Source organism: Eubalaena glacialis, chromosome 6 (genome assembly GCF_028564815.1).
Source record: "Eubalaena glacialis isolate mEubGla1 chromosome 6, mEubGla1.1.hap2.+ XY, whole genome shotgun sequence".
Taxonomy (NCBI): domain Eukaryota; kingdom Metazoa; phylum Chordata; class Mammalia; order Artiodactyla; family Balaenidae; genus Eubalaena; species Eubalaena glacialis.
The window spans coordinates 122,443,341-122,457,510 of record NC_083721.1 but is presented as its reverse complement, the minus strand read 5'-3'; the positions used below and the strand labels follow the sequence as shown (position 1 = coordinate 122,457,510).

At 35.9% G+C, this 14,170-nt stretch overlaps 1 protein-coding gene across 1 annotated transcript in view; it reads right to left on the bottom strand.

The window, feature by feature from the left end:
* Nucleotides 1-4,425: 4,425 nt before the first annotated feature.
* LOC133093044 (phospholipid scramblase 2-like) overlaps nucleotides 4,426-14,170 on the bottom strand; it is a 30,416-nt gene continuing 20,671 nt past the window's right edge. Inside the window, exons 4-7 of the mRNA XM_061192770.1 lie at nucleotides 13,910-14,130; nucleotides 10,999-11,160; nucleotides 7,287-7,448; nucleotides 4,426-4,485 (exon numbers count right to left, since the gene is read on the bottom strand). Coding sequence (XP_061048753.1) covers nucleotides 4,426-4,485; nucleotides 7,287-7,448; nucleotides 10,999-11,160; nucleotides 13,910-14,130 — 605 coding nt within the window. The remainder of the gene's footprint in view (nucleotides 4,486-7,286; nucleotides 7,449-10,998; nucleotides 11,161-13,909; nucleotides 14,131-14,170) is intronic.

The window sequence follows — 14,170 nt, the reverse complement described above, 5'->3', positions numbered from 1 at the left end:
GGCTTTTCTCCATTTTAGACTGTTCACGTGTGTTTTGGACTGCCTTTACTCGTTCTGATTTATCCATCAATATCTTCACTTACTATGATTTTATTATAGACTTAGCAGATAGGAGAACTATGTTTTGAACTGGAAGAAACATTTGAGACACTTGTTTTAAAAAGTCAGTCTATTGAAAAAAATGTAGACATTTTTCCAAAGAAGACATACAGATGTCCAACAGGCACATGAAATGATGCTCAGCATAACTAACATCAAGGAAATGCAAGTCAAAACCACAACGAGATATCACCTCACGCCTGTCAGAATGTCTGTTATCAAAAAAGACAATAAATAGGTGTTGGTGAGTATGTGGAGAAAAGGAAACCTTCATGCACTGCTGATGGGAATGTAAATTGGTACGGTTATTATGAAAAACAGTATGGAGATTCCTCAAAAAATTAAAAATAGAGCTACCACATGATCCAGCAATTCCACTCCTGCGTATTTATCCAAAGAAAATGAAAACATTGCTTTGAAAATAAAGCACTAATCCGAAAATGAACCGCTATGTTCATTGCATCATTATTTACAATAGTCAAGATATGGAAGCAACCTAAGTGCCCATCAGTAGATAAACGGATAAAGAAGATATGTGTGTGTGTGTGTGTGTGTGTGCGCGCGCACGCGTGCGCACGCGTATGCATATATACAATGGAATATTACCCAGCAATGAAAAAAGAATGAAATCTTGCCATTTGTGGCAAGATTATTGTGCTAAGTGAAAGAAGTCAGACAGAGAAAGAAAAATATCATATGATCTCTTTTATATGTGGAATCTAAAAAAAAAATTCATTGATAAGAGAACAGATAGGTGATTACCAGAGGTAGTGGTTAGGGGTTTGTCAATGGGTGAAGGGTGAAATGGGTGAAGGTGGTGAAAAGGTACAAACTTCCAGTTATAAGACAAATGAGTTCTGGGATGTAATGTATAGCGTGGAGAGTATAGTTAATACTGTATTGTGTATTTGAAAGTTCATAAGAGTACATCTTAAAAGTTCTCATCACAAGTGAAAATTCTAATTATGTGAGGTAAAGGATATTGACTAAATTATTGTGGTAGTCATTTTGCAATATATACATATTTCAAATCATTATATTGTACACCTAAAGCTAACACAATGTTATGTGTCAATTGTATCTCAATAAAACCTGGAAAATTATTACTTCACTATGTGCTGGTCTAGACAACATTTTCAGGATCCCTGTGATGCTGCGTCTTACTGCACTCTATCAGGCAATACTCAATTGCACTTTATTCGATTACTGAGGATGATCACTTCGATCACTTGATTATGGTGGTGGCTGCTAGGCTCTGCTTGGAAAGTTACCCTTTCTCCCTCTAAAGTAAAAGGATTTCATGTGAAAGTATATTGAAAGTATCTATATCTTTTTCTTCATAAAACTTAATTTTCATTTTTATTATATCTGTAGGGATGCATAGTGTTCTATTTTATTTAATGGTAATAGTCTCTTATAAAATATGTTGATGCTCAAATTGTCCTTAATTTTGCTGGTTGGAGCCCTTTCAGTTTTATCCTTTTGACACGACACCATCATTCCTTGAGCACCTCCTTGCCTTTCCATAAGTTGTTCAAGGCTTATCTTATATATTTCCCGGCTTTAACGCTGGGAGCAACCATTTCTCAAGGAGCCCAGTTCAGGTAGGGAATGGTATTTAGAAGCCAAGAGCTAGAGATTGGTGGGCAGAATAATGACCCAAAATGTGATGCTTTTCCTTTGTTCTTTTCAGGGTGAAAAAGACAGGCAAAGGGAGCCCCTGTTCTGAATGAGTCCATGACCCCACATCTCTCTAAGTCACATCATCCTGGGGGACAGAATCTCTGAAAGGGTAAGGTCTCTACTCAAAGGCAGGCATGGGAAATAGGGGATAAGACCACAATACCTTTATAGGATTTCTTTTTGTCCCACATACTTTGATCCTTTAAATGTCTGTGATTAAATGGTGCTGAATTGATTGAACCTTTTTGATAAAGTAAGAAAAAATGAACTAGACTGTGGAAATATCATGGAATCTAGGCCACAGAAATCATTTTACTAAAACCTAACAATGTAATTTTGTTTTGTTAATAAATAATCATATTAGGTATTATTATTTAACAACATAAATAGGTATTTTCATGAATTTTTCTGTTATATGGTAAATTCATTCACCTGAAAGAATACAGTCTGTCCTGATTGCAAATAAGTTTTCTTACTTTTTTTATTATTCTCTTGACTCCATCTGAATTTTCCCTTTGGATTTTCTGTTGTGCATAAATGTAAGTTGATATATCTGTTCCTCAGGAATCACCTTTTCTCTCTATACTATGTGTTTATCTGACTTCCAGAAGAATTTGTAAAATCTTTTACCTTATTGTGTCATCTTTCTATGTTATGCAGTCTACTGTTCCATTGTCTCCGTCATACTTTAAAATGTAGTCAGCATAGTTTACAACTTTAGTAAAATTTTGCCACATCAGAATATTCCTTTTTCTCTGCCTGTCCCGAAATGAATATGCAACATTCCCTCAAATCTCACTGAGATTACAAATTAAGACATATGTTGCAATTCCTGGTATTTTTCTTATTTAAATTTCTAATTTTTAAGGTTTGATCATTTTTCTCTTTGTAAATATTTAAAGAGAAGTTATTTGTCTAATTTTTGAACTTAAATGAGTTCTGTAGATAGTGCGTGGGTTTCTGCTCATATCTTCCCTGTACAGTTGAAGAAGGAAGGAACTGTTCAGATCGGTTGCTGTTTTACTTTGCTCAACCAGAGATCCTGAGTCTTATGCAAATAAGTGGGAGAATAGAGTCAGGGAAGCTGAGGAGGGAAATGAAAGCAAGATGTAGCTGTCACAGAGATAATGTCAGTCTTTTAGCCTCATTTTGGGTTGGTTGTTGTACTTGACAGCTGGCTTGGAAAGCCCTCCCCTTCTCTAACTGGCATAACTAATGCCACTAGGATCCAGCTGTGCAAGTACCTCAGTTTACCTGGCATGCAGTCTGTACCAACTCTAAACTGAACGTGAATACTTTTGTTACATCTTATCATTGTAGTCTGGCATCTGGTGAATTACTTAGGCTAATGAAAGGTGGTCTAGACATTACTTTTCCTGAAGCTCCTCTGCCCTCCCAGTGTTCTCAACTAGTGATGTTGGAGTTCTGCTGAGGATGAAAAATCTCTCCCCTAAGTTCTTATTTCCTAAGCACACTTTTCCTTTCCATGAGGTAAACTGTGGGTTGGACATCTCCTCTCACTCGATTCAATTTTCTCTACGAAACAGGGTATAAAAATTCCTCTAACTTTCCGGCAGATAGAAATCCTAGTTTGTAGTACTGGTATCAATTTTACTAATGGTATCATATGCTTTTGCTCCTTTTAAAGGTGATTTAAAAGGGAATGAGAGGTAAATGTACAGAGTTCAGAGTACCACCTGAATTAATTATTCATAGTTTGTTTAAAAATATCAAATATGCAAAGAAATATATCAAGAATTTTTTATCAGTTATTTGATTATTGGTATTAATATAAATAATAATAGACCATTATTGAAGCTTATGCTCTGTGAAGGGATATGTATGTCTGTGAACACCTAGAGTGATCTCATAACTACTATGTTCTATGAATGATAGACTATATGAGGTAATAATTCCATATTAAAAATTACTACAAAAATTGTAACAATACCCTAGTTTTAGAGTGAGTGAGACTTTAAAATGTATCCTTCTTTTGGGATAGAGTCATATCTCTCTTTGTTTACTGAAGAGCATCAAATATTGGTAATTTATATTCCTGTTAATAAGTTTTATCAGGTTAGATTATAGGTGAAGTTTATATAGAGTGAATTCCTGCATATAAAACAAATACAGATATTACTTTTCCTCGATAATATGCATATTAAGTATTATTTAAACATAATTATAAAAGAAATTTAATATATATTAGTGTTAACCTTTGAATATACAGTATTTGCAGAATAACATTAGTTGTTACAAATGAAAAAACTAGATTTAATTAAGTATATTTTATATTGTAATTTCTTTAATGGTCTTTAATTAATTTTTGCTATAAAATGGAAAAAACAGACTATAATTCAAAGCAGTTTTTCGTAAGAAGATTCATGTCTAAAGGTAAAAAGTCCAAAATAATTTCTTTCAAATACACAATGAACATTCAAAGAAAATGCGTAAAAACATTTATAAGCCAGTGAACAGAAAACAAACTGTATAGTTTTGAAGGGAAATCACATACCTGCACTACAGGCATCACAGAGTATTTCACATAGGGTATAATGACTTTCAAGGAAAACACACTGAGGTTTCCTTTTTATAGTCCCAATCAATATAGACACCAAATTTTCTGAGACTTTTGGGAGATTGTTACCACAATCCTACTGTCAGAAACTTAGTGCATCCAGTGTTTTCATAATACATGAAATCCTAAATTAAAAAGAAATACAGATATGAATTTTCAGCAGCAAAACAGAGATAATTCTCTGATGCAGAAATGCTAAGGGATCCGATAAAACATAGTAATATATCTGTTAAACCAGAAAAATTAACTGTAAAAAATAAATCTGGGTCAAGTCTATAGCTACATAAGTTCTACCTTCAGCTTTTCATTTTAATAGCAATTAAATCCTATTATTCATTCATTTGTTGATACATGCATGAATTTAATTACTCTTTGGTAATTTCTCTATATTTCACTTTTTCTAGTCTCCCTTGGAATCTTCTTTGAGTTTTTCTTCCTCAACTTTTTGTAGTCCTTCTCTAGCAATATAGCTTGTGACTAGAGTTGCATGTACAATTTTTAGACTTTTTTTCCCATAAGAATGACAGACATCTCAAGAGTCAGAATGCACCTTAGAAATTTTTGTCAGTTTCATGATTTGTCTTTCAAATTTGCTTCCTGTGTTTTCCAGTTTATTCCAGTCCATCAGTGTCTATTGAGACCCCCTCCCCTATGGCCTTAGCCAAGTCCTATGGAATTTATTTCTCTCACGTCTATATATTTTCCTTTATCCCTTCAATAGAAATAATTTAATCCTTATCGCAAGTCACTTGTAATTACACTATTGCAGTTTTACTTCTCAAATTCATTTTTCACATAGACACCAGGATTTATCCTTCTAAAATTTGGATTTATAACTATTTTATTTATACCTAGTTTAAAACCAACCAATTAACAAAACAATTTTCAATGAATTGCCAATCTCTACAAAATGTTGCTTAGTCCTTTAGAGGAAGGCTAAAATCATTTCCTAATAATACCATCACCACCCTCAGTCCCATTAGCTATCTAGCCAAACACTGCAGATTGCCTCTCTTCTCTAAACACACAGTATCTTTCAATTATCCTGCCTTTGGTTGAACCATTCCCTCAAGGTGAAGGTTAGATTTTGCTTTCCATGTAAAATGAACACTTATTGAAAACACAATTTTTACATAGAACTACTCTGGTTATATTAAAAGTTTTCTAGAAAATAAAATAAACATATCCCAAATTAGACAGAATTGCATAACAAAGTCTAAAGACCCCTCACCCAGCTTCAGTAATTATTAACGTGACCAATCTTGGTTCAGCAATTATTCCATCTCTTAGATCCCCCTACCCTCACCTTTATTTTTTCTAAGCAAACCCTGATATCATACCATTTTATACTGAAGTACTTCAGGATTTGCCTATAAAAGATATGGATGGTGTTTTCTTTGATATAACCGCTATATCATCATCAGAGATTTTAAAAAGCCTTAATAATTCATTAATATCGTCATTTCCCTGAATGCCTTGTAAATGTGTTTTTACATTGATTTGTTCAAATCGATATCCAAACATGGTCTACAAACTGGGTAAGGTTGATGTGTCTCTCCTTTTTTCATATTATTATTTTTTTTTTTTAAGATTTTTTTTTAATTAATTAATTTATTTATTTTTGGCTGTGTTGGGTCTTCGCCTCCGTGCGAGGGCTTCCTCCAGTTGCGGCAAGCGGGGGCCACTCTTCACCGCGGTGCGCGGGCCTCTCACTATCGCGGCCTCTCTTGTTGCGGAGCACAGGCTCCAGACGCGTAGGCTCAGCAGTTGTGGCTCACGGGCCCAGCCGCTCCGCGGCATGTGGGATCTTCCCAGACCAGGGCTCGAACCCGCGTCCCCTGCATTGGCAGGCAGACCCTCAACCACTGCGCCACCAGGGAAGCCCCCATATTATTTTTTATCTTTTTGTCTTCCCTGACATTTATTTGTTGAAGGAACTAGGTCCTCTTTGCTATATATCCTCTCACCTTTTAGTTTTTTCTGATTGCATCCCCAGATTAATGTTTAAGATAATTATCTGATGATTCCAAATCTTGTTTGCAAATTGGAATCACCTGGGAGCCCTAATCAGCTTAAAGACTTGGTCCCACTTTCAGAGATTTTAGTTTACTAGATCTGGGTGCAGTCTTGACATAGGGAGTGTGAAAGCTACCCAGGTGTTTCTACTGTGCAGGTAGGGTTGAAAATCATTGCTCTGTCCCAGATGTCTTTGACTTTGGCTGCATATGGAATTATCTGGAGAGTTTTACAAAGCTCTGATGCTGAGCTTCTGACTTAATTGAACTGGGATATGATTTGGCACTTGGGGTTTTTGGAATCTCCCTAGGTGATTTAATGTGAAGGCAAGTTTAGGATCATTGCTCTTTCCCATGTATTTCCTCTAAATTGGCAGTTCATCTAATGGCTTGATTGGATATATACCCTTATTGCAGATTACTCTTGTAATTAATCATCTTGTAAATTAATTACTCTTGTAATTAATCACCTAATACACTCTTGTATTAGATGATTTAATTTAATAGTGAATCAAGAGGAAATCTCTATGTTTCACTGAGTTTTATGACATGTTAAGCCCATATTTAAAGTATTCCCCAAAGCGCCAATTTTGATTTTTTAATACAAGCCCCAAAGACCAGGGCCTCTCCTTAACACATAAGGTCCTTATACTGACATGTGAAATTGAGTTGACTTTCCAGAAAAAAACTCGTCACAGTATCAGGAGAAAATGGAATTTTCTCCACAGTATCAGGAGAAAATTCACAATATCAGGTGAAAATGGAATTTCAGAGCGAGGATTAAATGGGACGCCTTTGAATAAAACCTATGAATTTAAGAAGGTCACTTTTAAAATGTGAAATTTAATAAATCATTTCAGAATGATACCAGAAAAACCATCTATGCCCAAGATTAGCAAGAAGAAACTTACAATGAGGAAACATGCGCCAAGCATCACAGCTTTCGTTTTCACATCAACATCTGCAGGGAACTGGATGCCAAAGTTACTGTAATTTGTACATATCTCTCTCACAATCCCAGTAAACTGCTTGGAAATCTTGCCAACCACTTTTTTTCCATCAAGAGATTTAATCTAAATTGAAAAAAAGGAGGCAATCTTAAAGAATTCTAGAAAACTAATAATAAAACTACCTCCAAAATTGGAATAAAATGAACACTCTATTAAATTATGTGCCATAACGAACTTTGAAAATTATATCACTCATTAGATGCATATAGAGTCCCATATGTGTTTATAGTGAAAAAACTGTTTCTTTGCTATAGAGAACTTATAAGAAATTAGCTTTGCTAAAATATTTAATATTTTTCATTTTACTTTAAGACAGACAATAATAAATGAGTTGAATTGATCCCAAATAAAAGTTAATCAGGAAAAGATACAGCCATGAAATGTTTCTTTGTTGAAATTTCTAGAAGCCGTCAGGAAGGTAGTTTAAACTCCCATCTGAATTGTGCTTTAATACCAGTGCAAAGAGTTGGCATAGGCCGAGTGTTTAAAGGTGATGGGAGGCCTCATTATCACCCACTGTCAGTAGGAAAATGTGAAATGCCAAGAGCCTGGAAGAGAGGACTGGCAGTTTTGAGTGAAGGTAAGTAACCAATAAATAACTTGATGGGATGCTGCAGCTCAAAGCTTGGGGTAAGACTGGACAACAGGAGGGGATGGGGGACAGCAAAAGAGGAAGTATATGAAACAAAAACGCTCCAATAAAATTTTTCTAGTTTTACAGTTCTGCCTGAGGAAGGCCAAGGGCCATGATAAAGAGATGAACAGCTTATAGTCAGAGAAATGCACCTCACCTAGTGGGCATGTGGAGGCTGAACGTAGTCCACACTTGCCAGGGTATGTATAGGCAGAGTTGTGTCAAACCAGGAAGAGAAGTGTCCTTTTCAGATGTGCGCAAGGTACCACACATGCTGGCAACAACCTTTGAAGCCCTAGCTCAGGTCAGGACTAGCTACATAAATGTGGGCAAACTAGAAACAGTTGACTAATCTTATTTGGATTTGGGTGGTTAAGTTCTTTAAAAACCTGAAATAAACTTCTAATATGAACACTGTGATATCATGGATTACTGTTCATCAAATAGTAATTTCAATCCCCTCCCTTTGTACGCCTAGTATACTTCCCTGTACATTGAAATTAGGCTTGGCCATGTTCCTTGTTTGCCAATGGAGTGTTAGTGGATGTGACACCAGCAGAGACCTTAAACATGGCTGAGTGGTTTTGCCTTGGTCTTGCTCTCCAGTGATCAGCCACTGGAAAGCATGATCTGGGCAGCTGCTGTTGCTACAGCTCCAGGATGAACATACCTGGAGCAGACCTGAGACCAACTGGCAGCCTAAATCAGAGCCATGTGGTTGAGCCTAGGTGTATCCCCCCGATGCTGCTGACCTGCAGATCCATAAGCATGAGAATAAATGCCTATTTTTTTAAGCCACTGAGCTTTAGGGGTTACATGTTACGTAACACTATTGTGGCAAAACAGATTAATACAAATCTCTTGCACACCTTCATTTTTTATCTGCTAATAGCTGTCATTTAAGCTTATGTAGCTAGTAAAGAAATCTTTTTTTAAATTTATTTTTAATTTTTGAGATATTTAAAAACTTAAAAAATGCAGTAGATAACTTACCTGCCACCATAATCTTACTATTAGATATTAACATTTCCCCTTCTTGATTCCTATAGCAGGAAATTTTAAACTGTACCAAAATTCATGTAAGAAATAAAAATTATAATATTTTTTAATGAAAAGCATCAGAAATAGGAATAATGACTTCCAACTGAAAAGTTATTAGGACCAGGTAATTTTTAGCTAAATTCTAGGTAAATTTTTAAAAGGAGAAAATTTTTATAATAAAGTTATTTCAACCCTGAAATAATTAATTAGTATTTGTGACACAAGAAGAAATACATATTCAGTTTTTTTATCCTTCATTCCTGACATAGAGCTCTAAAACTCTTGTAACTTTCTGATTGATAGGGATTATAGGAGAGTCTTTTGTCATAATATGTGGTCTTTGTCCCAGGCTTCTCAAACATCAGACATCAGAACCATCTCCAAATTTTCTTTCATCTTTAACACTCATCAAATCCATGAATCAGTTCCACTCAGTGCACTTATAACAAATCTGAATTATTTTCTCCTTTAGAATGACATCTGCCCCTTCAGGTTCAGGGTGTATTTCTTTTCTACTCCAAGTTCCCATGACCATTGAAACCGTGATGGAGTCCATGTTCCATAGTGGTCCCTCATACTGTTAAATCCTGCTTTAAGGTGTCAGACTCTCCATCTGAAATTGATCCAAGTGAGTATTTCTCATTCTCTGAAAGATGGTACCTAGTTAGCATCATTCCAGAAGTACAGGAGAGAAGTTTACTCATTACATATAATGGATGCTTTAAAGTGTTTTAACCAGCTTCCCTCAAACAGAATATATGCTGCCTAAACTTTTGTTAATATTATTCCATAAATGAATAATTGTCTTTCCATTCCTCTGAATCTTTGATATGCCGTCCTCTGTATGGAGAAGTATTATTATTTATATACCTTTATATAAATTTATTATACATACATATTACACACACATATTTTATATATATATATCCCTATAAAAGAGCTTTATAAAATCTCTTTACCTGTGTTTTCTTAGAATTACTCATCTCTTTTATTAGACTCTGAAGTCTATGAGGGGAGTGATTCATCTTCATATAATCAGAGTCTAAGAGAGGAATTAAAAACTATATGATTAGGGAAGCCAGGCAGATAATGTAAAAGAAAGATGCTGGCTAGTGGGAAACCTTAGGAAGTCAGGGGACAGTGGCAGAGTTCCCACATCTTATCATAAGGGGGCAACCCTGCTCAGTGTTAGGAGAATTTTGCCCCTTTTATGGAAATGAGAGGGTCCAGTTTAGCAGATTTTATGATTTTCCAAGAGAATCATGATATCAAGATAAGTTGTAAAATGTCTCAACCTGTAAGCATTTGAAACTAAATACTTTGGACTGTGGGGCTAGGCCTCATCTGTTTGGAAAATTGCTGTGATGAAATTCTTCTGTGTAGTAAATACACTGATATATTATGGTTTATAGAGATCAATTTAATACAAGGACAAAGGAGAGACTATAAAGAAGCATAATGGGGTAGTACATCTTACATTATCTTTCTTAAAATTCTCTTTGCATAATCGGGCTTTTTATAGGAACCCAAAGATGTCAGAGCTTCTGAAGAGGGCTTAGAGCATTGGCAGCCTGTGTTTCAGACTAAGGAAGGAACCTATGCTTTGGCAGTAGCACTTTGATGGCAATATTAGCATTCTAATTTCAATGGATAATACACAGTACCTCCATACAGAAAACACCATGTTTAAATGTTAGATGTTTTGCTTATATTTATTTGACTATAAGTTTTTTCTCTTTTTTCACATTTACAATAATTAACACTGATGTTTAATAAGAGCAAAAACCGCCTCTCTAACCCAAGTTAAATATATAAGCACATTACCTTCCTCTTGAGACCAGTATACAAATATTTATTAATATATTTGTAACATCTTACAAAATTATAATATCCTTATATTAGAAGAGCCAATCTTATAAAAATTATCACATCTCTTACCTCAAAATCAACATCTCCACAATAGCTGTACATACAACATGGACCAATAATTCTTAGTATATCCTTTCTATTCTCATTTTGAATTCTAAACTTTGGCAGAAATGGGTGCCTGATCTGAGTTACGTAACCTATTGGTATTCCAGGAGGAGCATGGATTTCTATCTAAAAAAGCAAAAGAATAAATATAATATATCATCATCATCATTGTCACCATATATCTAATAAGAGCTCTCATCAGTATATTATTTTTTACCAAGCCTACTGAGGTATAATTAACAAATAAATTGTAATATATTTAAGGTGTACCATGTGATGATTTGATGTACATGTACATTGTGAAATGATTACCACAATCAAGTTAACACATCCATCACCTCATATAGTCACTTTTTTTCTGGTGTGAATAATTGGAGTCTACTCTTAGCAAATTTCAAGTATACAGTACACAGTGACCCTTGAACAATGCAGGGGTTAGGGGCACTGACTCCCCTGACCCTCCCCCACCCTCCCCCAGCACAGTCAAAAATCTGCCTTTACAGCTGGCCCTCCATATCCAAAGTTCTACATCTGCGGATTCAACCAACCACAGATTTGGGTAGTACTGTAGTACTGTAGCATGTATTTATTGAAAGAGATCCATGTGTAAGTGGACCTGTGAAGTTCAAACCCATGTTGTTCAAGGGTCAACTGTAATATTATTAACTACAGTCATCATGATATACATCAGATCCCTAGAACTTACTTTATAACTGAAAATTTGTACTGATGACCAGAATCTCCCCATTTCCCCCACCCCTAGTCTCTTGCAACCACCATTCTAATCTCTGTTTCTAGGAGTTAGATTTTTTTTTTAATTTTCACATTTAAGTGATACCATACTGTATTTGTATTTCTCTGCCTGACCTATTTCACATAGCCAAACACCCTCTAGGTACATGCATATTATCACAATGGCAGGATTTTTTCCCCTTTTTTTGGCTGAATAATATTGGATTGTGTGTGTATTTATAGATATGTATATAAATGCTGTCTGTCTAGATCAATCTTATATATATATTCTTTATCCATTCATCTGTCAACACACACTTAGGTTGTCTCCATATCTTGACTTTTGTGAATAACACTGTAATTAACATGAAATGTAAATATCTTTGAAAGCCTGATTTGATATCTGTTGGATATATACACAAAAGTAGTATTATTAGATCATATAGTTGTCCTCTTTTCAATTATCTGAGGAAACTCCATACTGTTTTCTATAATGGCTGTACCAATTTACATTCCTAACAAGAGTGTACAAAGGTTCCCTTTTCTTCACATCCTTGCCAACATATATTTCTTGTCTTTTAAAAAGAGCCATTCTAACAGGTGTGATGTGATGTGTCATTGTGGTTTTGATTTGCATGTCTGATGATTAGTGATATTGAGCACCTTTTCATATATGTGTTGGCCATCTGTATGTCTTCCGTGGGAAGACATCTATTCAGGTCCTTTGCTCACTTTGTAAGGGCAAGATATTGTTCTATGCACCACTTAATTCACACTACATTCTTAGAAGGTTGGTTCTATTCCAATTTATAGAGGAAGTAACTAAGGAACAGAGAGGTTAATTAACTTGTATCAGATTCCCCAGCTGCAAAGTGGAAGAGATGAGACACAAACTTGGGGAGGCTGCATGCACAGTCTCCACTCTGAAACACTGCTCTGCTGGTCTCGTATATTTTTAAATTTCCATACTTAAGAAAAATGTCTAAATTATTAAGAGCTCTTTACTTAAACTCCTTAAAAACCAGTTGTTTAGATGTATGGACAGAGCCTTGATCACTGGGGCAATTTTCAAATATGAGTGGCAGTAGTGCTAGGATAGAAAGAAAATGGGGCCTAGAAGCTTCGTTCTGCTATACAGTTGGGCGACTTTGAGAGCATCCCAGTATGCTCATCACAACTGAGGACTTCCTAGGGCTGTTTAAGATCAATAATATAACATATGTTAATGTGCTCTGTAAATTGTAGAGCATATACCATCAAATTCTGGTTTTCCTCAGATACTCTTATGATAGATATACATGGAAAACAAAATAACTCGGTATGAACAACTTCAGTTATCCTTTCAAAATAAGTGCAGCATTAGACATCAAATCTCTATGTGCTTGTATCTCTGTGTGCCCTGCTCTCACAGCTACCCATATGGATGACTGAGTGACCCAGGCAGCACTGGTCTCAGGCCAATGGAGATATAGGCAAAGGCCGACTTCCTATAAACACTCTGTGCCCTGGCATCTCCCCTGAGATCCAAGTTCTCTATCAGAGGGCTGTCAAGTACTATGAAAGAGACACCTGGTCTTTATGGAGCTGACGGTGCTCACAATTCGCATATCCCTATTACAGGGACTCAAATATATTACTTTTTTTTTTCAAATGGAGAAATGAAAAACACAGGAGTTGAGATTTCGCAGAGGGGGCCCCTCCTAGGTTTGCTCCTTGTAGGTTGGCTAAAATAATGAGATGAACATATATGTTCTTTTCCTCACTCTTCTGTCCACTTGCCTCTGGGGTGGCATTCGAGGATATTCTCTATGGGGCCCTCCTCTGGCTTTGACCAGGCCCTCATGGTCATTTCAGGTGAGGGACTTGACCGAGGTGACCTACATTCTCAGCTCTCCCTGAAGATCAAGAAGTCTGGTCTCTGAGATCTCTGATCTCACCCCTGGGGGGCACACTGTTCAGGGACGTGGGGCTAACTGCTCACTCTTTTCTACCTGCCTTGCTTCCTACAATTTACACTCAAGCATAAACCAATAGCTGGCGGACCACTTTTCCTTTAAATCTCATTTGATTCTATAGGTTCACTGAAAGGGTAAAAATTCTTGCTGAACTATTTCACAGAGTACCCAGGTAATTGCTCACTGACCTCCTGAAGGCAGCAGGGGATACAACACCAGTTAAACCTTAGTGGTCTCTCCAGGGTTATGACTTCTCGGCCTATAAGATCAAGAATCCTCATGGTAAAAGGCCTAAAACCCCCAAAGCAATATCGGGTACAGCAGTCAGTATCCTCTGCTGCAAAGTAAATCTTCTGTCCAAGTCTGTTCTTAATTTCATATTTGTTATTTGTTTCAATGTGTATTATGACTGAAAACATAGAAGATAAAATCATAATCATCATGTTAAA